Below are 25,172 nucleotides of genomic sequence, written 5' to 3'. Positions count from 1 at the left end.
TTTCGTTAAAAGAAGGCATTTCGTCACCAAATGATAAGGAGAAAGATTTTTTTATTAATTGGATGGACTTTCGTTTACTGAGAGGCAAGGAGAAATATTTATGATTACTTTTATACACCTTTATTTATTTATTTTAGGGTGTGTTAGATTTTTTATCAATTGGATGGACTTTTTACTTTCGTTTCCTGAGAGGTAAGGAGAAAGATTTATGATTAATTTTATAGATTTTTTTTATTTATAATTTTATTAATTTATTTTGAGTCTCTTCACTCAATGCGGCAGCAGCTATATAGCTACTACATTACCAAACTCCATTTTCTCATCAGAAACCATTCTTTCTATCACGCAAGAGATGCAGATTACCATAATGCTTCTCCTCGTCACCCTTTTTTTCATTCTCTTTCTCAATCCTCCTTTTGCCTTTTCCACACCCATCGCCCATTTCCCTCACCATCCTCCTCGTCTCACCAATGCTTCCGATCAACACGCTCTGCTTGCATTCAAGTCTGCAATCACATATGATCCCCCCCACTCCTTGGCCACGTCTTGGATGCCAAATGTTTCATTCTGCCACTGGACGGGCATCATATGCAGCAGGCAAAGGCAGAGAGTCATTTCCCTGAATGTTTCAGGCATGGGATTACAAGGTACTATCTCACCCCTTCTCGCCAATCTTTCCTTTCTTAGGATACTCGACCTTAGTAATAACAGTTTCCAGGGTCACATTCCCTATCAAATGGGAACCCTCTCTCGCTTAAAGATGCTTCGCCTGCGTCGGAATCAACTCCAGGGTTCCATTCCGCCCACTCTGGGTAGCTGCCGTAGTTTACGGAACTTGACTCTCTCGTATAACAATCTCACAGGAAACATTCCCCCACAACTATGTGTTCTCGCCAACCCAGCAGTCATGTACTTGTCTGATAACAATTTGACGGGAACAATCCCGGACTGCTTGGGAAACATATCCTCTTTGCAGTACTTAGAATTAGCTAGCAACAACCTTCACGGCAGTATCTCTTCCGAATTGGGTATGCTAAGCCAGCTCAGAGTTCTTGACCTAGCAGAGAACCATCTGACGGGACGCATTCCGTCGTCTTTGTCCAACTACACCAATCTTGAAGTATTGGATATAGGTGAGAACCAATTAGTTGGCCACATTCCGTCGGAGTTGTGTACCAAGAAGACCGCCCAGTTAAAGTATCTCTTTCTGTCTAATAATCAGCTGAGTGGCAGCGTTCCTTCATCCCTCTTCAATTGTACCAAGTTTCTATGGTTTGAGTTAGGACCGAACCAGCTCAGCGGAACAGTGCCTATGGAGTTGGGTAAATTGACACATCTCCAGCGGCTTTTCTTGAACGACAATTACCTTATTAGCGGCAACACCACGAGATGCCCGATTCTTACTGCTCTTAGTAACTGTTCCAACCTACAACATGTCGACTTATCTAATAATAACTTCACTGGGCAATTGCCGTTTTCTATAGGCCACCTCTCTACAAAACTCAAATACTTAGACTTGGGCATCAACGAATTAGCTGGAGAAATACCTCCTGCTATTGGAAATTTAAGTAACTTAATATTCCTTAGTTTAAAAGGTAATTCTTTTACAGGGTCAATCCCATCTTCAGTTATTATGCTTCAGAACTTGGAGAGGTTATATATGGATTCCAATAATTTACAAGGAAACATCCCAATGGAAATTGGGCAGCTAAAAGGTTTAGGTCTCTTACGTATTTTTGGAAATAATTTGTTTGGAAGAATCCCTGATTCTATGGGTAACCTCCAACAATTAAGATATTTAGATCTTAATCATAACCAGTTATCAGGAAACATACCTGCAAGTTTAGGGAAATGTGTGAACTTACTACTGCTAGATCTATCATACAACAAGCTTAGTGGGCACATACCTGAAGAGCTTGCAGGCCTTGCAAATTTAGCCTTCTATTTCAACTTGTCAAACAATTTATTAAGTGGCCATGTACCTTTAGAACTAGGAAAGTTCGATAAGCTTCAAGCCATAGATATTTCGGAAAATCAAATAACTGGCCACATTCCAAGTATTGTTGGACGCTGCAAAGAAGTAGCATATCTGAATCTTTCTTACAATGCACTTGAAGGTCCAATTCCAGTGTCAATCAGTGAACTTCTAAGTCTTCAAGACCTAGATCTCTCCTCCAACAATTTGTCAGGTGGAATACCTATATCACTAGCAAATCTCACAATGCTCCAGCACTTGAATTTTTCTTTTAACAAGTTGTCAGGGGAAGTCCCTAAAGAAGGAGTTTTCAAAAAGATTGGCCCCACAACATTTATGGGAAATCTTGGTCTATGTGGACCTTGGGTAAATCTACCACCGTGCTATGCTCATAAACATAAAAGTGTTTTGAATCTCAAAAGAGTTATCATACCTGTTGTTGTTGTAGCAATTGTTGTATTGTGTTTGTTTCTTGCAATCTTGTGGAGAAATAATTGTAGGAGAAATATTCAGAGAGAGATTGGTCCATCATTAAATGTGGGGCATCGAAGAATCTCCTATGCAGAGCTCGTCATTGCAACAAATGAATTTAGTGATGCAAACTTGTTAGGAATTGGTAGTTTTGGAAAAGTGTACAAAGGGATTTTGAATGACGGCACAATGGTTGCTGTCAAGCTTCTCAATCTACAAAATGAAGGGGCTCAAAAGAGTTTTGATAGAGAATGCAAAGTTTTGGGTAGAGTTAGACACCGGAATTTGATTCGGGTCATAACTTGCTATTCAGATCTCCACATCAAAGCTTTGATATTTCCATTAATGCCAAAAGGAAGCCTAGAAAAGTGGTTATATCTCGATGATGGAGAACAAAGCTGTTTGAATTTGATTCAAAGGTTGAATATAGCAATAGATATCGCCCAAGGCATGACATATCTCCATCATCATTGCTTTGTGCAAGTGATTCATTGTGATTTGAAACCCAACAATGTGTTGTTGGGTGAAGATATGACTGCATATTTAATAGACTTTGGCATTGCTACTATATGTTTTGCAAATAATGAAGATGGAGCTCTCACTTCCACAAATGCACTCAAAGGATCTACCGGGTACATTCCTCCAGGTATTATTTAAACTATATCCCATATGAAGCAATCTTATGATTTTCTTATGTTTACTTAACATTTTCAATTAAATTAAAAAACTTAAGATGAGGATCTATGAATGCAGAATATGGAGTGGGAGGACAAGTTACAACCAAAGGTGATGTTTATAGCTATGGAATAGTGCTATTGGAAATGCTCACTAGAAAGAAGCCCACCCATGACATGTTTGTGGAAGGAATGAACTTGCAAAAATGGGTGGGTAGTAGCTTTCCAAGCCGAGTACAAGAAGTTGTGGACATGGGTTTATTAACGAGGACTAGTAGATGCATTGAAGAAGATAAAGATCTCAATTGTCTCACTGCACTGATAAATGTGGGTTTGCTTTGCACAAATGAATCTCCTCAAGGACGACCTACAATGATGGGCATTCTAGGCACATTGCAAAACATCAAAGACACTTTTTTGAGCACTACTTCCATTCCCAAATTCCAATCAAATCTAACACATTTGTTGGGTAGTACAAGTGCTACTATGAACAACATTTGTGAAGGTCAAAGTTCTTCCACATCTTAGTCTATTGTAACAAAGTAGTGGTTATATGCTTCTTTGTACATAAATCTTTGTTGTTGATTGTATATAAATGTTTTATAATTGATTGCATGTAAATGTGAAAAATACAGTTATATCTACTCATGAGTAGTGTTTTGCAAATGTGTTTATGATTATAATTTATAATTTATTATTCTATCTTTAAAAAACAATTATATTCAATATCATTTACATCTATATGAATGTGTGACACTCTTCTGGTATTAAATACAAGAAGAATTTTGTAGAAAAGTCTATCTTTCACTTTTAAAACTTGTCATAAGCAACATAAAAAATGATACTACGATCTAATTTAAAGGAACAATTGAGACGACCTTTAACATTAAGTAATCATAGTTCACAAATTCTATCTTTATTGTCATAACAACTACCAGGAAAACATACAAATTTTATAGCTAAATGTTGCGATGATGTTTACAACAACAAGAGTTCTGAGTTTTGAGATTTTCAGAGGAGCATCTTTGTGACTAACAGGCAGCTATATCTACAATTCCCCCAACTTTAAATGCACTGTCCACTTCCATTGCGAGATTCTTTTAAATGCAATTTCCAATTCCATAGAACGATTCTTACTACTTTAGCAGCAGCTCCAACCTTCCCTTAGCCTTCAAAATCTCCAAGGTGGATAGCATTTTGGACTAATTTTGCGGCAAAGATGTCCATTTCTCTCTGCGCATCTCTACTCACAACTTATTTTGTTTTTCTTGAAACAGATTCTAATTTTGAGTTAGGGGAATGCAGCAATAGTGGTTTCCACCCCATCCCGTTCTTCGGAAAAGCAATTTGAGACGACTTGTTATTCAAATTTGATCTCAAATTCTCTGAGAAAAGCAGGATGGAGTTGTCAAGATTTTTGACATGGAGTTCCCACCTGTGAAATCTCACTAGAACTTGCTGAAAGGATTGGAAAAATTGCAGTGGTGGAGCATGATGTTTCCCTTCTGACTTCCAGAGAGCCTGTGCATCCGTATTAATTGAAGCAATACGCATAACATATTTGTGATTTCTCATTATAAACAATATGGGTGAAGCACGAGGGAAAAATAAGCACAAATTTGTAGCTCGTTGCCTTGCTTGCTTTAGATACTGAAGAAAAAATAAGCACGAATGATGCTAAAGATAGATGAGAGATAAAATGATAATAAATAAACAAGAAATAAAGTAAATAATAGTGTTATATAAATAAAAGGTTAAAAAAAGTTATATCAAAATACCTTATTTATTTTAACCTTATTTATTTTAAAATATATTTTAATAATTTTCTAAGGCTTGAAATTAATAATAATAATAATTAAAAGCTTAACTAAATTATAATTTTATTTTAAATTATTATTAATTATAAATAAATTTTATATTCACAAAAATAATAATTAAAAATCAACTCAATTATAATTTTATATTAATAATAATAATAAATATACATTAAATATATAATTTAATAATAAAAATAATTAATATATATTAAGTATATAAACATTTAAAAAATATGTAACAAAATTATTAATAAGATGCAAATATTCATTTATTTTAGACTTTCCTTCTTATTAGGTTTTTTCTTTCTTATTTCTTCCCTTCTTTCTTCTTTATAGGGTTCTTATGTTGCTTAGATTCTCAAAAATAGAAAGAAATTGATGGTGATTTGGTGCCTTAGATCAGGTAGATGATTATTGAAAGGAATAATGTTAGATATAATCTTAATTTATAGCGAGCCAAAAATTTTAGGGGAATAAATGATGGGCAACCAGCTTGAGATACTTCAATAGATATCCATATATCTTCCCTTTATCATGGAGATTCATTCCACTTTAAACCGACTTTGTTACAATCTCCCCTTTACCATGGAGATTCATTCCACTTTAAACAAGATTTCTTACAATTTATCATGGAGATTCATTCTACTTTAAACAAACTTTGTTACAATCTCCCCTTTACCATTGAGATTCATTCCACTTTAAATAGGCTTTCTTACAATACCATCAGCTAATACCCTTACTATACCACATGCCAAAAAACCATCACTCACATTCATATGACACGGGATCATATGACATTTTAAGAATATTCTAGAATATTCCATAAAGTGAAATCCATACCATCCACCAAATAATCATTGACAATTAAATTAAAATTTTGGAAGCCCTATTTCAAAATAAATATGCCTATCACCATAAATACGGGAAAAAATAAGCACAAATGATCCTAGACGTCAAGTATAAGAGATTTTTTTTGAAGGAAAAATCATATTTTATTCAATCTGAAAAACAAGGAACAAAATTACATTCTATATATGCTCAACAACATTCAATCATATCAGTCTTGCAATTGATGCACGATAAGAAGAAAGAAACTACTTTGGGGGAATGCATGAAGATGGGTTACTCTTTTGGGACAAATTTAGCTTTAAAATTTCAAAATTTTTAGAATTGAAGCCCTTAAAATTCATATATGTTGTGAATTTTGATTCGGAGTAGAAAGACAATTTGTGAAGAATTATGTTGTTGTCCTGTTGACGGTGCTAGACCCGCCAACATTCAGGGGATATCCCCGGTATGAAGCCCCAACTAGACCTCACACCATTTACTATAGGAGTCCCATCCAGTATGATGGCATTGTTGCAATTATCTTAAACGTATGCCTTAGCTCTTGCTTGTTAACACGTGAGAGTGGTATACTCAGTCTTCAAACAACAAGGTTCATGTGCCTGGAGAGTGCTTAGTGTAACTCGTGTCTAAGTTCTTTCACTAAGAGGGAGAGGGTAAGAGTGAGTCTCAAGTCAAAAGGGAATAGTCCCAACTCAGTTAGAAACACACAACACAACAGGACATGTGCATCTTCCAGCGGAGTTGTCCACATGAATGCGGCAGTCACAAACACAAAGTGAACAGATAGCACGTACAACACCCAGCAGAATAGTCCACACAAGTGCGACGGTCATTATAAAAAGTTTATAAGGATGAACCTATCAAGTGTTCGACAGAGTAGTCCACTAGGGCGAGACAACGTTAACAATTGATACAACACATTTCCAATAGCATATGCACTAAAACAACTAAAATAGTTCAACTATCTTAGTACAGGTTAAAGAAACATGCATTACAAGCTTCCAAAGAATAATGTTACAAACGAATACAATACATGTGTGAAAATGTGCTAGCATGTTAACAGACTTCTGAATTAAGCAAAAGTTCCAAGACACATCCATACAACATACATCACTAACCGCAATAATGGGGCATTGGAGCCATTGCTCGCTCCTCAAAGAAAAGACTACAGAATCTCAAGGCTATGTGGGAGGAGCTAAGTTGAAAAAGTCTTTTGCAAGTACAAATGAGGGCTATATTTAGCCAAGGGTGAACTTGACCCTTGTGACTCTTTGAATTTCCTCATGAATGTTTGACTTACATGACTCTTCAATTGACATAAATCTTCAACTTCGTATGTGGGTCTCTTGGACTTCCCTGCTACATTACATTGATAACAACAATATGGCCCACAATAGTGATGTGGCTGAGACAACTCATGACATGACTCGACATGACTCGACATGACAATACTGGTTTGTTCATGTTGATGGTGGTGTCCATGTTGAGTTGCAGTGTTGCTAAATGATGAGTGTGCTCTTAGTGTATCATAACTTCACCTCTGCATGAAAAGGTGTGCAGATCCTTCAATAGTCTTGGAGTTCGCTTGATGTTGCATGTTGCATGTATCCCCTTCGCTGGTACTTGGCATGCTTCATGTGTTCATCCATTCGCGAACAAGTCTCCTAGCATGCGCTCCTTGTTCATTCCATTCATCGTCGGACCATGTCTCATCCATGTACTTGTATCTACAATCACTCATGACGAGACGACATCAAATCCAAAAATCCCCTAGTCTACCATGATGCATCATCTTTCGCTTTCGAGTGGAAGTGACCAGGGGAGAGGACAAGGCTTTTGAAACTACGAAGAGCATATATCATGCCGGGATGTGAGGCTTCGGGACACTATTGGGAAAACTGTGCAGAGGTCACTGAGAGGTTGGGTTGAGAAATCTGGGAAAGGAATGAAATCTGCGGAATCTAGCTCAACTGGGAGGCAGAACTATGCAATTTTTTCGAGGAATGTAGTGTGGGTAGTAGGAGGCACTTGCAGTCAACACTACACATATTTTTAGGGGGGGGGTTAGGAGCAGGATGCGGGAAGCTTGATGGCCAAAACTATGCAAATCTGGGAGGCAGTCATGTAGGACATGTCTGCATAGTTTTCGGGCTGAGCGGGGTGTCGAGAAGCTAGTGGACAGTCCAAGAAAACTATGAAATTTTTAGGAGTGGTAGGTCAGACGACATGGGGACTCCCTGACAAAACTGTACAATTTCTAGAGACAGTGCAGTGACAGGCAGCGGGTGCCTATCCCTCTTTTCTGCACAATTTCTTCAGTTAGTGCAGGCGAGCAGGATGATAACTTCTGCACAATTTTTGGGAGTGAAGCCCGGGGTCACTTCCAAGTCAAATTCTTCAGTTGACCAACAAGAGGCTTGATTGATAGGCTTGCGAGAAGCACAGATTGATATAGCTTCTTGGGCATCTTCTGTGCTTTTCTGGGTGACAGTCAACCATGTTGATTTCAGGATTGTGCAGTGCAGACTGCTTGGGAGGCAGCCTCAAGCTCTACGCAATTCTGGGCAACAACGCTTGGTCACTGAGGGTTGAGACTACGCAGTGTAGCTTAGTGAAGGTCTGGCTAATGGAGGGTGGTCCGATCGATAAATCTTCAAAAAAATGGTTAAGTGTGTGAGCTATTGAACTCATGTCTACATGACCTTGCGAACACACACTTAACATGACTCAAGGATAAGACACCTCAAACAAACCAGACAACATGATCAGTGTGACTGACTAATGGGTGCGAACGACAAGTGAGACAATTGAGATAGATCATTGAATGATTGTGACGACACTTGCATGACATTGCATATAACTTCTTGTGTGAGTGCGAAAAATGCTTACATAGCGAACACAACTTGTACACACGAAGACAGACCTTGAACATAGCCAGAACAAGACTACAAGCATGACATTGCAACCAACATGCTAAAAGATGACCGGTGAACGGTCAAGAAAAGAGGGTTTAAAGACTTGACATGAACTCATGGGATGAGACCAAGTGTTTGCAATCATCAAGGAAAAATCAAGGAAGGCTCCAAAATTGGATGTAGGCCAAACAATTGGAGGGTGTTGCTACCGCTACAACACTTGGCGACACACTGGTTGAATACCATCTTCTCTGTTTCGGTCCATTAACAACACAGGGCCTTGGTTTATCAGGGAGTATTGAATCGTTGTGTGGGTTAATTCGGTTTCCCCACTTACCCCATGGACAAACATGGTTCACCTTTTTCCAACTCAGTTGAACACACAACAAGTTTCAGCCTGATCATAGTGTTTTGAAATCGGGAAAGGTAGTTTGGCTTGCAAGTTTAAAGTTATCACAGTATAAGTTTTCATCTCTGGTGTTATTCTGCTGCCAGCAGCCCTGGACAATACCTCGATGGATTCACACAAGAACACATTTATTGCTCCACTTCTAGCGAGCCTGGTCACTACCCTGGTGGAGTTGCATGCTTCACCTCTTTGTGTAAGAATCCTTTCTCTTCTTTCGCCTTTGTATTTTTTAAAACAAGACTATGCATAGGCACTTATTTATTTTTGGGTCGGAAGAGGGATCCCAACTTATTGAGAGCAGAAGAGGTTGTTCCTTTAGAGAAGCATGTAAGACCTCTAATTTAGGTTTTCTCGTTTAGATTTTCGCCTTCTCTATTTATACTAGTTGGATGAACTTGAACACATAGAGCAGAAGACTAAGTATAGGAATGGGGTTTCCCAGTGTGGACACAGGTTCATGGTTGGACCAAAGATCCCCTTACATACGGCTTATATTTTTCATCGAGAGTTCATCAGCCAAATGTTATAACCAAGCATAGAGAAGACATACACAGGGCTGAACAAGTGCTGCAGTGTCACAAGGCTCTTTGCATCTTAGCCACATACTCATTCAAAAGTCAGAACTCAGTAGAGGGTAGCACTTATTGACAAAACAAAAAAAAGCATGATATCAAGGAAACAAAACAAAGAAAATAAAAAAGACAACAAGTAGGAAACAGACTATGTACATGGTGCACGGCATGAACCCAGCTTACTGAAAGTAGTGCTTTAAGTCTTAGTCGTTGACAGGAAGGTTTTCAATCCTCTCGTCAAGTGATTGCAGACGGTATGTGTGTGGGCCGATATTTTCCTAGATAGTGTATGGACCAATCCATAGGGATTAGAACTTCATATGTTTTCCTTTGTCTTCATGGGGCTTATCCCATTTCAAGGCTAAGTCACCCACATCAAAGTTAGTATTCCATGCAGACTTCTTGTCGAACCATCTCTTGATACAGTTTTGGTGGAGTGTGAATTTTTCTTTCGCTTTCATCCTTTCTTCCTACAACATGTGAAGTGTTTCCATCCTACGCTAAACTAGCAGACAATGCTTGCCTTGGGATTCTTGGGACAATTGGAGCACCGGCAAGTAGATGTTTGGCAGAATGATGGCTTCTTTCCCATAAACTAGGAAGCATGGCGAAGTTCTTAGAGAGGGTTTGGGTGTTACATGGTCAGCCCATAAAGCATTCATCAAAGAAAAGTGCCAATTATGCTACTCAGAGTAAATGGTCTTCTTGATAATGCAGATAAGGTTTTTATTTGTAGATTTAGGGAGACCATTTCCCTGCGGGTAGTAGTTAGCTGAGTGTTTAAGAATGATACCATATTGCAATGAAAAATCATAAAGCTTTAAAGACAAAAAGTAAGTTGCATTTTCAAAAACAAGTGATACCTGAATGCCAAATCATGAGATGATGTTTTGTTGGAGGAAGTTGATGACTTCCTGGTCATTCACTTGCTTAAGTGGAACTACTTATGTCCACAGCATGAAATAATATGTAGCTGTCAGGATGTAGTGGTGTTATTTCGACAAATATGGGAATATTTCCCCAATGATGTCTAGGTCCCACTGTTAAAATGGTTCAGTCAACAAGGTGCAGTGGGTCTGTTGACCTTCGTGTTTTGTTGGCACATCACTGACAGACCAGACACTTGTAGGCATAGGCATGTGCATCCTTGAATAATGTTGTCCAGTATAAACCTGCTCGTATGACTTTGTGCGCAATGGTATTTCCCGCAAAGTGGCCCCTGACTCGTTTGTCATGCAAATAATGCAAGACCTTCTCTGAATCATGTCCCTCCATTGCTATGCTTTCTATACAAAACTTCGTGCACGAACTGATAAGGTAAATCTTTGAGGTGAAATGCCCTCTTCTGTCTCATGGAGAAATGAGAGGATACGGTGCCATGCTCAAGGTACTGGCACACATCTTCATACCAAGAGTTTTTGTATGAAGTGGGTGGTGCTTACTCTACATCGTACATCTCGATTTCTTGCTCCCAACCAATGAGCTCTTCTTCTTCCTACTTTGAATAGAGTACTTTGGCAGCAAGTCTGTGGAGGCCATGACCCTTGACAATGTAAATTGGCTTGATGTCAAGATCATACTCTTGCAATCTTGTTATCCAGTTTGCATGTCTTTCACCCAACTCTTGATGTACAAGAAGAGAATAGACTATTGGGTGTGGCACAAAGACTATGCAATGGTTCTTCAACAAGTAGGGTCTAAAGTGTTTCACCACCTTGTATATTGGATATTATTGTTTTTTGATAGAGGGGTAGTTGAGTTCAGGTCCCTGCATGCTTGCACTCATGAAGGATATGGGACGTTTTTCGTTTAGGTCATCCTTCTAAGTGAGTACTGCAGCAAGTGAATTGTCGGAGGCAAAGGTGTATATCAAGAAATCCTTATTAAAGTCTGGGTTGTAAAATGAAGGCACATCTGCTATAGCCTACTTGATATGAGTGAATGTATTCTTTTCATTGTTACCCCAACTGTAGACTGCATCCTTCTTGATCATGTCTTGCATAGGTTTCACTATCTGTGCATAATCTGAGATGAACTTCTGGAGGAAGTTTATCTTTTCCCAAGAAGGACTACATGACTTTCTTATTAGTTGTGTGAGGAATATGTGTGATCATCCAAACTCGATTTGGATCAACCTTGATCCCACTTCTGGCAATGATGTACCCAAGGAGGTTCCCCTCAAACACTGCAAATATGCTTTTCTTGAGATTCAAACATATCCTGTATTTTCAGCATCGCTCGAATATCTTCTTCAAATGGAATATGTGGTCTGACCATTTTCTGGAAAAGACAATCACGTCATCAAGGTACATCACTATGCTTTATTTGATAAGTCCACGGAAAGTGATGTCCATGGTGCGCTGAAAAGTTGTGCCTGTGTTCACAAGCCCAAATGGAATTCTCCGATAGGAGAACGTACATCACTTGGTACGGAAGGTATTTTTTAGTCTATCAGGTTCTGCTACTAGAACCTGGTTTTATCCTGAAAATCCATCAAGCAAGGAAACCATTTCCCCTCTAGATATTGTCTGTAAAATATGTTTCATCGACGGCATGGGATAGTTGTCTCTGTTCGAAGCGCGATTCAAGTTTCAAAAATCAACACATAATCAGATATTCCTTGACTTCTTACGTATAGGAACTAACTTATAAACCCATGTAGAATGACGAACTTTATAAATGATCCCTACATCCAACAACTTAGTCAGTTCATTTTGTATGAGGGGCTGAAGTGATGGATGTACTTTTCTCAGCTTTTGTTGAAATGGCTTGGCCCCTTCTTTGATCGAAATCACATGTTGGATTATTCGTGTGTCGTATGTTTTTAGATCATCGTATGTCCACACAAACACATATTGTTACTATTTGAACAAGTGGACAAATGCTTGCCGCTCCTGCGGTGTGCAACACGTACTAAGATTGGCAAACTTCAAATCTTCTTCCATTCCCAAGTTGATATGTTCATGCGTCATTGTGGAACTGTGGGTTTTTGTGTTCCTTGGCTCTTGAAAGTAGTTTTGAAAGTCATAGAACATTTTGAGAGATACCACACCCTTGGGTATGAGGTTGCATTTCTTGTCATTAGCTATGGTTTGCAGAGACTGATCGTGCTTATCTTCGTCAATCGCTGCATCCTTGAAGACATCATCATTGGCCATGAAGTATAGCATTTTGTTGATCATCGTAAGATACACATAGATTAGTTATGTTATCACGAATAGAAGGCTTATACAAAATTTCAACAGTAAACCTATCCCTAAGAGGTGTCATCCTAGTAGTTGTGTTAGCCAATACATCGATAGCTACATTATGCATTCTTGGCACAACAATGATATTGAAATCTTGGAAGTTAGAGATCAGTTGCCATACCTCTTGTTGATAAATTTTGAGATGAGGTGAAAAATAATGTATGTTGTTACGTATCTACCATACCATGATTTCTGAATCACCTATCACTTTGAGTGTAGCAACATTGAGGCTAATGACTTTGTGCAAGCCCAATACGAGTGCTTCATATTCAGCAGTTTTGTTCTTGCACTCAAATTCCAAGTGGCTTAAGATCAAGCGTTTCCTGTGCTTTGGGTCTATCAAGACACACCCGGCTCTAGAGCCATCATGTGTCTTTGATAATCAAAATAAATGGTTCACAATTTGTCTGTACATGGATTGCTCGATGCGCTAGTACTACTACTGCTAATGCTACTAGTGTTACAATGTACTATACATGTTTCATTCCCATTAGTTGGGTAAGGAAGGAGGCCCAGCTGTGTGTCTAGTGGGGTTGGAGCTAGTTGTGTGTGATAACACCCCAATTGTGTTTCCAAGAGGTAGTTTCTGAACATGAGCTACGCAAAAGACAACAGTTCATTCTCACCATTGATGGGAGTGACATTATGTTTCATGTATCTCTCGAATAACACCCGGATCTGATTGCTTTTTCGCTGGTACAGAAGCCATAAGCGTGAGTAGTCTGTGGCAAAGTATCCATTCAACTTGTTGGACCAGTATCTACTAAGAAATAAGCCATATGTTTCCGATATATCCACAATGACAATGTTGATGGATTGGTGAACTCGTCCATCATGAGATAATCGGATGATCACATCATGAAATTCACTAATGGTTGGTACGCATGTTCGATCTAGTTGGATGATCTGTGCAAATGTATTACTCCATTGCGAATTGATTCGCTTGGCAATGGAGAGTGGCATGACGTTAGCTGATGTGCCAGAGTCAACCAAACAGATTCAAATGAGAGCAAGAATGGAGGACAAAGTGAGTTTTCTTCTTCCATCCAGAGTGTGTTGAACATAGTTGTGAGTGAACCGGGAGATGTGCTTGCTCCCTTGCTAGTAAAGGCTATGTTGCCTGCTGATGTTTTCCCCAATGCACGCAGCAGAATATCTCACTAACCCTTGAGCTTAGCTAACTCGAACAAAGATATTTTTGCACGAGTTTTCTTCATACCTTCCACAATATTGTGGTCAAGAGTGGGTAAACTCACCGAGGTGTCCAGGGTTAGACTTGTGTTTGTACTATCTAGCGGAGTGTTCTAAAGTTTACTGCTCATCGACATACTCTTGTTTGTAGCTATCTTCCTGAGCTTACTTTGTGCTTTCTACATTGGGATGGTTGGCGGATCAACCTTCATCAACAGTTCAAGCTTTCCTTGCATCTCCCCAATAGTAGGGGGATCCCCTTGAATTCTGAGATTATATCAACCATTTTGTTTTGGGGGTTGCTTCTTAGTGTTTGTTTTTTGTGTTGCATGCGAGCATTGATACATGTTGATCACCTACCCAGTACCTGGTGCCTCATCATATGCAACATCTTCTTCATCATCTTTGTCTTCCAGTTGACACTACACTACACATTATTTACCACATTTCTCAAATTGTTGCATACCGAATCCACAACTTGTTTCCATTCCATGCAAGTTCCTTCCAGGTGGCAGTCCTCATGGAATGTGAAAAACTTGGAGTTCACGCACATTTCCATCTGGAACATTGAGCTGGAGCTTTGCACAGTTTTGGACGGGAAGTTGTCACTGCCTGATGACATGCTCCTCTTCTGTTGTCTGGGAGGTCAGCTGCTAGAAGATGTCTCGATCATTCGTTGCTTTAGCTCAGATACCTTTGTTGTCAAGTTCTTGACAAGACAAGTAAGGGTTTAAATGTCACTTTCTTCCTTGTCTTTCCCCTTACTCGCAGCAGCCTAGGGCTTCCTTCTCACATATTTGGAGTCTTTTGCTAGTTTGTCATCCTTGATGACTCCAATCGCGTGTAGGTCCTTTTCCACAACAATCACCTCTTCCCAATTTTCAAGTAACGTTGGTTTTGCAGCCCGCTTGATGAACTGCACAATACTGGTTTATAGCGGAGACGTGCAATAGTTGATAGTGATGGATTCATGATGTTTTTTTGTCTCAAGATGCATAAAAACCTCTGATTGAAGTCTTTCACTTTCTCTTTTGACTCCATCTTGAGACTACTCAACTCTTTGAGCAAGATGGCAGGGATCTTGTCATCAATAATTTTCCAAAAACGTCCATTTGAACATACCCCAATTTTGGATGGAGTTGACAGGAAGGTTGTGATACCAAACCGTTGCTCAGCGATCCATGGTACATGGAAATAATCTACATGCAACATCGTCGTACCATACCTCAAGTGTATGCAATTGTAGGTAGAATTTGTCTAAGTGGTCTTCTGCCTTCACGGTTCTGTCAGGGTCATACTTTGTCAACATCCTCTTTGAACGATTTGGCATCCTATACAAGGCACCCAAGAGAGCTAATGGTCCCTGAGTAATCCATTCGAGGTTTTGGTTAGCCATGTCTTCTTCTTCTTCATCTTTCTCCTCTTCTTCAAAATTTGATGGTTCAACCTCTGTGTCTGTTGGTTCGACTTCGCCTCCATTTCCTCCACTGCCTTCCCCTTTGTCTCCTATACTTGAGCCTAAGCCCAAGATCATGAGAGTGTCCTGTTCTCCCTGTCAGAAGACTGGAGGTTCCTCTACGTTCTCAACTGCTTATGCCAGACCTTCGAGAGTGGAAAGAATTGCTTCTTCCACTGATGAGCCAACAAATCCTCTGGGAGTGGTATTTGGCTTCTTTGATGCATATGGAAGATCTTGTATTCTTGGGATCAGTCTGACTAGTTTGGCAAACTAATGGGGGATGGGACGAATAGAGCATAGGTGTTGATACGAAATTTTGTGTTCACGTCTAGGAGGTGAGGAGTAAAAAACTTTAGAGTTTCTCGTAGGTGAGCGGGAGTGTGAGTTAATGCGTTGACTAGATGATTGATGAGTGGGGGTGAGAGGACGTTCAACCATAAACAACTAGCAGCCATCCTTCTAGCACCAAAAATGTTGATGGTGTTGGACCCACCAACATTCAGGGGATCTCGTAGGTATGAAGTCCCAACTAGACCTCACACTGTTTCGTGTAGGAGTCCCATCTAGTATGATGACCCGGTTTCCATTATCTTAAAGATATGCCTTAGGTCTTGCTTATCAGCACATGAGAGTGGTATACTTAGTCTTCAAACAATGAGGTTTGTGTTCCTGGTGAGTGCTTAGTGTAACTTGTGTCTAAGTTCTTTCACTGCATAGGGAGAGGGTGAGAGTGAGTCTCAAGTTGAAAGGGAATAGTCCCAATTTATTTAGAGACACACAACACATCAAGACATGCGTAGCTTCTGGCGGAGTATTCCACACGAATGCGACAGTCACAAACACAAAGTGAAGAGATAGCACGTACAACACCCAGCGGAATAGTCCACACAAGTGCGACGACCGTTATAACAAGTTTACAAGGATGAATCTATCGAGTGTTCGATGGAGTAGTCCAATCGGGAAAGACAACGTTAACAACTGATACAACACATTTCCAATAGAATACGCACTAAAACAACCAAAATAATTCAACTATATTAGTACAGGTTAAAGTAACATACATTACAAGTGCCCAAATAATAGTCTTATAAACAAATACAATACACGTGTGAAAACGTGCTGGCCTATTAACAGGCTTCTAAATTAAGTGAAATTTCTAAGACACATCCATACACCATACATCACTAACCCCGATAGCAGGGCTTTGGAGCCACTGCTCGCTCCTCAAAGAAAAGACTACAGACTCTCAAGGCTATGTGGGAGGAGCCAAGGTGAAAAATTCTTCTGCATGTACAAATGAGGGGCATATATAGCCAAGGCTAAGCTTGACCCTTGTGACTCTTCAACTTCCCTCATGACTGTTTGACTTACATGACTCTTCAACTGATGTGACTCTTCAACTTCGTATGTAGGTCTCTTGGACTTCCATGTTACATTACATTGATTACAACAGTATGTCCCATAGTAGTGATGTGGCCGAGACGACTCATGACATGAATCGACATGATAGTGTTGGTATGTTCATGCTGAGGGTGGTGTCTGTTATCACCCCAAGAAACTCTCCTAGGTTGTATCTCGGAGATGCTCGGGAACATTACAAAACTCAACTGAATGTTGGAAATGGATGAATGGAGGGAATGATGCTTGTCCAAGCCAGATAACCACTTCTACTATGCTTAACTCCAGACATGGGTGAACCATCCCCAGACTACAAGGCTTTAGACCACCAATTACTCACAGTTTAGGGATTTGGTGAATATGGAGAATACTGACCACACCAGCAGATGCGCAAGACCATGTGATGGCCGGTTGCAACCAGTAAAAAGGTCTGCAAATCTATTTCCTAATGCACAGATAGGATGACAGCTCTCTGGCACTAAGTTAACAGAAACCTGCATAACACATTCAATGATACATAGTAGATTTCAACACAGAGGTGGGATGATAGCTCCTCTAATGCTAAATATCAAGAGTACATGAAAGATGCATAACAGGCATAGCCTAGAATGGAATAGAAGTGGAAAGTGAGCAATTAACAGCAACAGAAGCTTGTATTAGCTAAAAATGAAGACCAGACGCTGCAAGTATCAAAGTAGTTACAGTCTCCAGAAGTTGAACCTTACATCAAAACAACAACCATCAACCCTGATTACATCTGTTTTATGGGTATATATAGAGTTTCTTTACAAAGATATTAAGTTGCTCAATGCATGGAGGGGTCATAATGGACCACCAACCGCTTTAACTCTCTGATGGAGTCTCTGCTACAATCTGACTGTGTCTGCAGATGAATTTGACCTTCTCTGATGCTCTTTTCTCCTTCTTGAGCAGGCAGAGTGTTGCATGAGGGAAGCTCCATAACTGATAAATGCGTTTATCTACTCGATCTCTACACTTTTCCTCCTTGGCCATACTATCTCTTGAATGAGGTAGTTGAAGATTTAATACAAACGGTACCGGGACTGGTTATTGTCGTCCTTCGGATGCACAGAGAAATTAAGGAGCTTGGACTTCTTCGCGGGCAGACGAACTGAATGGAGGAACAAGGTTGAGCATTGGATTGCGCAGATCAGCGGCAGAGATCTCCTGGCAGGAGACATTGGGAAGAAGTGGGAGCAGCGAAACGTGAGCAGTTGGATCCTGGGCGGGCAGATCCAACAGCTATCAGGAAGGAAATATACACGGGCGATAATGAGTGGGGACGGGCAAAAGGGCGGTAAGCAGTATTGCCTACACCATTTTTCGGAGGTGGTTGTTAAGTGTACAAAGGCCAGCGATTCCATTCAGGTGATGACGCGTGGCGGACGGGACAGGAGGAAAATCACTTTATCGCGAGTTAATGCGTGGGCGGCTTGCGGGAGTGGAACGAGCGAATGTCGTTGGATCTTACGGCGGATGTTTGAACGGTGGAGGAAATAGATGGGGGTTAACGAGTGGGGAGAACTATGTAATATGGCAAATACACTATCGGAGGAGGAAGGCAGACTTGAAATTTTATACACGGGAGCGGTGAGTTATATCGGGTCCGGCGCCTAATATCGCATCAGCGAAAGTCAAGGGGTGTTGCCTTATAGTGATTTGCCGATAGCGATGAGACAGCAGACCCGATAAAGGAATTAGCCACAGTTTAAAATCATATCGCGTCCAAAGGGGCAATCGGTAATCGGCAATCGGCGATTGTTAAAGACATGGCTTATGAAAGACCCGCTGAAAGCTCCGATTGCGACGTGAAAGTGCCAAGCTATATGGTTGGGTCCTATGGAAGGTTTTGCACATTGCGATTAAGGACTGGGGGCTAAATAGGGTCTTTGATGGATTTCAAAGGGTTTAAATGGGGAATGGAGAGGTTTAGGAGGGAAAACAAAGATATCGGGGCTATGGAAGTATAAGGAAAATGAAGGAGAAGGAAGGAAAAGACTGCTGCGATCTGCCTTCTGAGCATAAACACACGGCCAAGCTAGTATTTGGTCCTCCAAATGCTGAAGTATGTAGCAGAGCTAACACTGGCTCCTTCTAGGGATGAGATCCTCCCTGTGAGGTCTTAAGAACTGCAGAACAATGGCTTCATACAAAATAAGCTTAAAAACATTGCCTAGTATTCCATTGGGCATGGAGTCTAATTAAGTCTACGCTAAGGCCTATAAAAGAAAATGCTTACAATAATTAAGGCCTGAGAACCTTAAACACATAAATCTTCAAAAACTGGCCATCTAGTGGACCATCAAAACTGTTTCTCCTCCTCTTGGCCAGTTCATCATAGATCTACAAAATTGGGTTTATTTGATCATCTACCTCAAACAGTTTAGGACATTTGGCCTTATCGGGTATAGATGATCTATACTTCATCCCCTCTCTGTATGCTCTCATCCTTGGATGTTCTTCGTGGGATCCTTTGTACACCTGCAGAATAATAATGACTGTTGTGTACTTGACTTTGTCATCTGTGGCCTGCACAATTAATATGAAAGGTGAACCGATGCATTCTTGTGTGGAGGACACACAGACATCATCTGCTCCTGCATCTTTCTTAGAACAACCCACATCCAAGGAGGAGTCCCAAAACTGTGCACCATCCTCCTCTGTGATCTGGCACACTTCCCTTTCAAGCTGTGTGGAGGCCACCTGGGCAGGCTTTGGAATATCAAGACTGACATTATCCATATCAGCCTTGGGCATTGAGTTATGGCTTGCCTCAGGGCCTGATGGGCACTTATGAGGGCTTGTCACTTGAGCAGACAGAGAAACATAAGATGATGGGGAGCTTTCTCCTCCCTCTTTGATCACTAGACTGGGGATAACAGTAGGTTGGTCAATTTGCAGCGATGCATAGTCATCAGAAGCTGGGCACGCTTTAGGCTCAGAATCTTTGAGGATAGTGAGACCTACTACGATTGGCTTCTGTTGATAATATTGTTGTTTTACAGGTGCGACAAAATCATGAGCAGTGCCTTTAGATAATGACCCTTCATAGGTAGCTCTGGTTAAGAAAGGGGCATTGCCCTTATCTTCCAAACCATGGACCTCCTCCTCTTCTTCAAACTGCTCTTCTTCTATGACTATATTCTGGAAAAGGGTTTTCACCCTTTGATCCTTGTTTGTATCTCTGCTTCTCTGCAAAACCTACAACTGCTCCTGTGCTCCTTTATATGGATTTGAAATTGGAAGAGCAAAGGCACAAGGAGCTCCTGTTTCCTCAGAATATTTCTCAGCCTTTAATTTGGAAACTCTGAAGGCTAAAGATTCTATCATCCTGGCCAATATATCAATCTTAGGATCTGAGGATGATGAGGACTCACCCCTATGTCTTCTCCTTTCAGCATCTCCTCCGAGTCTCTCTGTAGCTATGATGTTTGATTCTACTTCAAAGGTTGCATCTTGCATATCAGCCAAAGAAGTACATCTTCTTTCTCTTAACAGCAGGCAGAACTGAGAATCGAAGGCACTGGCATAAGTAAACATAGCAGAAGTAGGGGTGGGTTTGACTTCATCTGGTATTCTGCTGTACATATGGTTAAATCTGATGTTGAAATCAGACAGCAGCTCACCATTCTCCCTCTGCAAGTTCCCAAATTCAGTATGATAGTAGAGCAGATCTTTATTATCCCCCCAGTGCTTTAGGAACACATCATCTAAGGCCTCAATATCTGCTATAGACCTAAGGGATAATTCTTTGAACCATTTCCCAGCTTCCCCATCTAGGCTTTGTACAAAAAGCCTCATCCACACATCATCTTCATTGAGATCCAGGTTGTCAGCATAGCTATAAAAAGATTCAAGGTGCTCTTCAGCTATTACTCCTTTTGTACCAGTAAACTTTGGCATGTATTTCTGATAATCTCCTACAGGCATGGCATTCAAAGGGACAGGCAAGACCAAGGGTCCATACCTAGCAGCAACGATTCTTTCTATCTTTATAGGAGCTTGCTGGCCTGCCATGACTGAGGTAGGTGAAAGGATACTAGTAGACTGAGTGGTATGGATCAATGAAATGGATAACAGAGATAGAGGAATATGATAGACAACATGGGATGCTTTCTTCGGATTGAGATCCAAAAGGGAAATGAATGAACAGGAGCTTTATGAATCTCTGAAGGTTATTTCTTCACTAGCAGAGATACATGGGATTTTTTAGGCTTACCTAATCCTGATGCTCCTTTCTGCAAAGTTTTCTTCTACTTAACGATCTTCTCAGGGTCAGGCACTGGGTCAGCTGGTGATTTCTGAGGATTTCTTCGAGTATGCCTCACAAACTGAGACAGGACTGAAATGTGGAGTCACCAAAGGTTGGTCTTCCTCTAGTGGAGTCACTAGATAGATGATTAAAACTAGAAATGTGTCCAGACTTTGTCTATCATCAAAATCTAGAATTGTGTCATTCTCCCAAGGAAGCTGAGCTTCAATCTCCTCTACCTGGCAATGATGCCATTTAATGTTATCACCCCAAGCAAATCTCCTAGGTTGTATCTCGGAGATGCTTGGGAACATTACAAAACTCAACTGAATGTTCGAAATGGATGAATGGAGGGAATGATGCTTGTCCAAGCCAGATAACCACTTCTACTACACTTAACTCTAGACATGGGTGAACACCCCCACACTACAAGGCTTTAGACCACCAATTACATACAGTTTAAGGATTTGGTGAATATGGTGAATACTGACCACACCAGTAGATGCACAAGACCATGTGATGGTCGGCTGCAACCAGTAAAAAGGTCTGCAAATCTATTTCCTAATGCATAGACAAGATGACAGCTCTCTGGCACTAAGTTAACAGAAACCTGCATAACACATTCAATGATACATACTAGATTTCAACACAGAGGTGGGATGATAGCCCCTCTAATGCTAAATATCAAGAGTACATGAAAGCTGCATAACAGGCACATCCTAGAACAGAATAGAAGTGGAAAGTGAGCAATTAACAACAAAAGAAGCTTGTATTAGCTGAAAATGAAGACCAGACGCTGCAAGTATCAAAGTAGTTACAGTCTCCATAAGTTGAACCTTACATCAAAACAACAACCATCAACCCTGATTACATCTATTTTCTGGGTATATATAGAGTTTCTTTACAAAGATATTCTGCTGCTGAATGCGTGGAGAGGTGATAATGGACCACCAACCGCTTTAACTCTCTAATGGAGTCTCTGCTACAATCTGACTGTGTCTGCAAATGAATTTGACCTTCTCTGATGCTCTTTTGTCCTTCTTGAGCAAGCAGAGTGTTGCATGAGGGAAGCTCCATAACTGATAAATGCATTTATCTTCTCGAGCTCTACACTTTTCCTCCTGGGCCATACTATCTCTTGAATGAGGTAGTTGAATATTTAATACAAACAGTATCGGGACTGGTTATGCTCGTCCTTCAGATGCACGGAGAAATTAAGGAGCTTGGACTTCTTGGCGGGCAGACGAATTGAATGGAGGAACGAGGCTGACTGTCAGATTGCGCAGATCAGTGGCAAAAGATCTCCTGGCGGGAGACATCGGGAAGAAGCGGGAGCAGCGAAACGTGAGCCGTTGGATCTCATGCGGGCAGATCCAACGGCTATTGGGCAGGAAATATACATGGGAGATAACGAGTGGGGACGGGCGAAAGGGCGGTAAGCAGTATTGCCCGCACCGCTTTTCGGAGGTGGTTGGTAAGTGTACAAAGGCCAGCGATTCCATTCAGGTGATGATGCGTTGTGGACAGGATAGGAGGAAAACCACTTTATCGCGAGTTAACGCGTGGGAGGCTTGCGAGAGTGGAACGAGCGAATGCTGTTGGATCTTACGACGGATGTTTGGACGGTGGAGGAAATAGACGGGGGTTAATGAGCGGGAAGAACTATGTAATATGGAAAATGCACTTTCGGACGAGGAAGGCGGACTTGAAATTTTATACATGGGAGCGATGAGTTATATCGGGTCCGGCACCTAATATCGCATCGGCGAAACTCAAGGGGTGTTGCCTTATAGTGATTTACCGATAGCGATGAGATAGCGGACCCGATAAAGGAATTAGCCATAGTTTAAAATCATATCGTGTCCAAAGGGGGAATCGATAATCGACAATTGGCGATTGTTAAAGACATGGCTTATGAAAGACCCGCTGAAAGCTCTGATTGCGACGTGAAAGCGCCAAGCTATATGGTTGGGTCCTATGGAAGGTTTTGCGCTTCGTGATTAAGGACTGGGGGCTAAACAGGGGCTTTGATGGATTTCGGAGGGTTTAAATGGGGAATGGAGAGGTTTAGGAAGGAAAACAGAGATAGCGGGGCTATGGAAGTATAAGGAAAATGAAGGAGAAGGAAGGAAAAGACTGCTGCAATCTGCCTTCTGAGCATAAACACATGGCCAAGCTGGTATTTGGTCCTCCAAATGCTGAAGTATGTAGCAGAGCTAGCACTGTCTATGTCAAGTTGTAGTGTTGCTGAATGATGAGTGTGCTCTTGGTGTATCATAGCTTCACCTCTACATGAAAAGGTGTGAAGAGTCTTCGATGGTCTTGGAATTCACTTGATGTTACATGTGCATGTATCCCCTTCACTAGTACTTGGCATGCTTCATGTGTTGATCCGTTCGCAAACAAGTTTCCTAGCATGGGCGCCTTGTTCATCCCATTAGTCATCGTGCCATGTCTCATCCGTGTACCCATATCTGTAGTCATTCATGATGAGATGACATCAAATCCAGAAATCCCCTAGTCTACCATGATGCATCATCTTTCGCTTTCGAGTGGAGGTGACCGGGAGAGCGGACAAGGCTTCTAAAACTACGCATAACATATTTTAGGCCGCGATGCGAGGCTCCAAGAACTGTTAGGAAAAATTGTGTAGAGGTCACTGAGAGGCTAGGTTGAGCAGTCCAGGAAAGCAGCGACATCTACAGGATCTAGCTCAGTTGGAAGGAAGAACTGTGCAATTTTTTCGAGGAAGGCGGTGCTGGCAGCAGGAGGCACTGGTAGTGAAAACTACGTAGATTTTTAGAGGAGGCCAAGAGTGGGCTGCATGAGCTTGCTAGCCAAAACTTCACAGATCTGGGAGGCAGTCATGCAGGACATGTCTGTGTAGTTTTTGGGCTAAGCGGGGTGTCAGGTAGTTGGTGGACAGTCCAAGAAAACTATGCAATTTTCAGGAGGAGGGGCAGGCCGGCTGGCAGGGGGATTTCTTGACAAAACTGTGCCATTTCTAGAGCCAGTGCAGTGACCAAAAACAAGTGTTTGTCCCTCTTTTCTATGTTGTTTCTTCATTCAATGCAGGTAGGTAGGCTGAAATTTTTTTTGCAATTTTTGGGATGAGTGAAGCTCAGGGTCACTGCCAGGTCAAATTCTCTGGTTGACCAGTGGGAGGCTTGATGGATAGGCTTGTAGGAAGCACATATTGAGATAGTTTCGTGGGAAAATTTTGCGTTGTTCTGGGTGAAAGTCAGCAAGGTTGATTCCATGATTGCATAGTGTAGATTGCCTGGGAGGCAACCTCAATATCTATGCTTTTTTGGGCAATAATGCTTGGTCACTGAGGGCTGAGACTACATAGCGCAACTCAGTGGAGGTCTGATAGATGGAGGGTGCTCCGGTCAATAGATCTTCAGCAAAATGGTTAAGTGTGTGAGTGAGTGAACTCATGTATACATGACGTTGCGAACACACACTCAACATGACTCAACAACAAGACACCTCAAACCAACCAGACAACATGCTCAGTGTGACTAACTAATAGGTGAAAGTGACAAGTGCGACACTTGAGATAGATCGTTAAATGACCATGACGACACTTGCACGAAATTTCATACAAATTTGTGTGTGAGTGCGACAGATGCTTATATAGTGACACAACTTGTACACATGAAGACAAACCTTGAAAATAGCCAGAACAAGACTGCAAGCATGACATTGCAACCAACATGTTAAAAGACGACCGATGAACGGTCAAGAAAAGAGGGTGTAAAGACTCCACATGAGCTCATGGGATGAGCCCGAGTGTTTGAAATCATCAAGGAAAAACCAAGGAAGGCTCCAAAATTGGATGCAGGCCAAAAGTTTGGAGGGTGTTGCAGCCACTTAGTGTCGTATAATCTATCAATTTTCTATATATATATATATATA

At 41.0% G+C, this 25,172-nt stretch overlaps 1 protein-coding gene across 1 annotated transcript; it reads left to right on the top strand.

The window, feature by feature from the left end:
• The first annotated feature begins 736 nt into the window (after positions 1–736).
• Positions 737–3,648, top strand: LOC149173809 (uncharacterized). Its single transcript, XM_089426832.1, has 2 exons — positions 737–3,092; positions 3,200–3,648. Exons 1-2 carry the CDS (start codon positions 737–739, stop codon positions 3,646–3,648), a joined length of 2,805 nt encoding a protein of 934 aa, XP_089282958.1.
• The last annotated feature ends 21,524 nt before the right edge of the window (positions 3,649–25,172 follow it).

Source organism: Pinus tabuliformis, chromosome 4_2 (genome assembly GCF_031772625.1).
Source record: "Pinus tabuliformis cultivar Carrire ecotype Pingquan chromosome 4_2, CPIR1, whole genome shotgun sequence".
In the NCBI taxonomy this organism is placed as follows: domain Eukaryota; kingdom Viridiplantae; phylum Streptophyta; class Pinopsida; order Pinales; family Pinaceae; genus Pinus; species Pinus tabuliformis.
Note: the sequence above shows the minus strand (reverse complement) of the source record. Positions and strands in the feature narration are given on the sequence as shown.

Coding starts and splice junctions, on each gene's coding strand:
- LOC149173809 (XM_089426832.1), top strand. CDS start 737: ATGGGAACCCTCTCTCGCTTAAAGATGCTTCGCCTGCGTCGGAATCAA. Junction 3,093..3,199: donor TACCGGGTACATTCCTCCAG/GTATTATTTAAA, acceptor CTATGAATGCAG/AATATGGAGTGGGAGGACAA.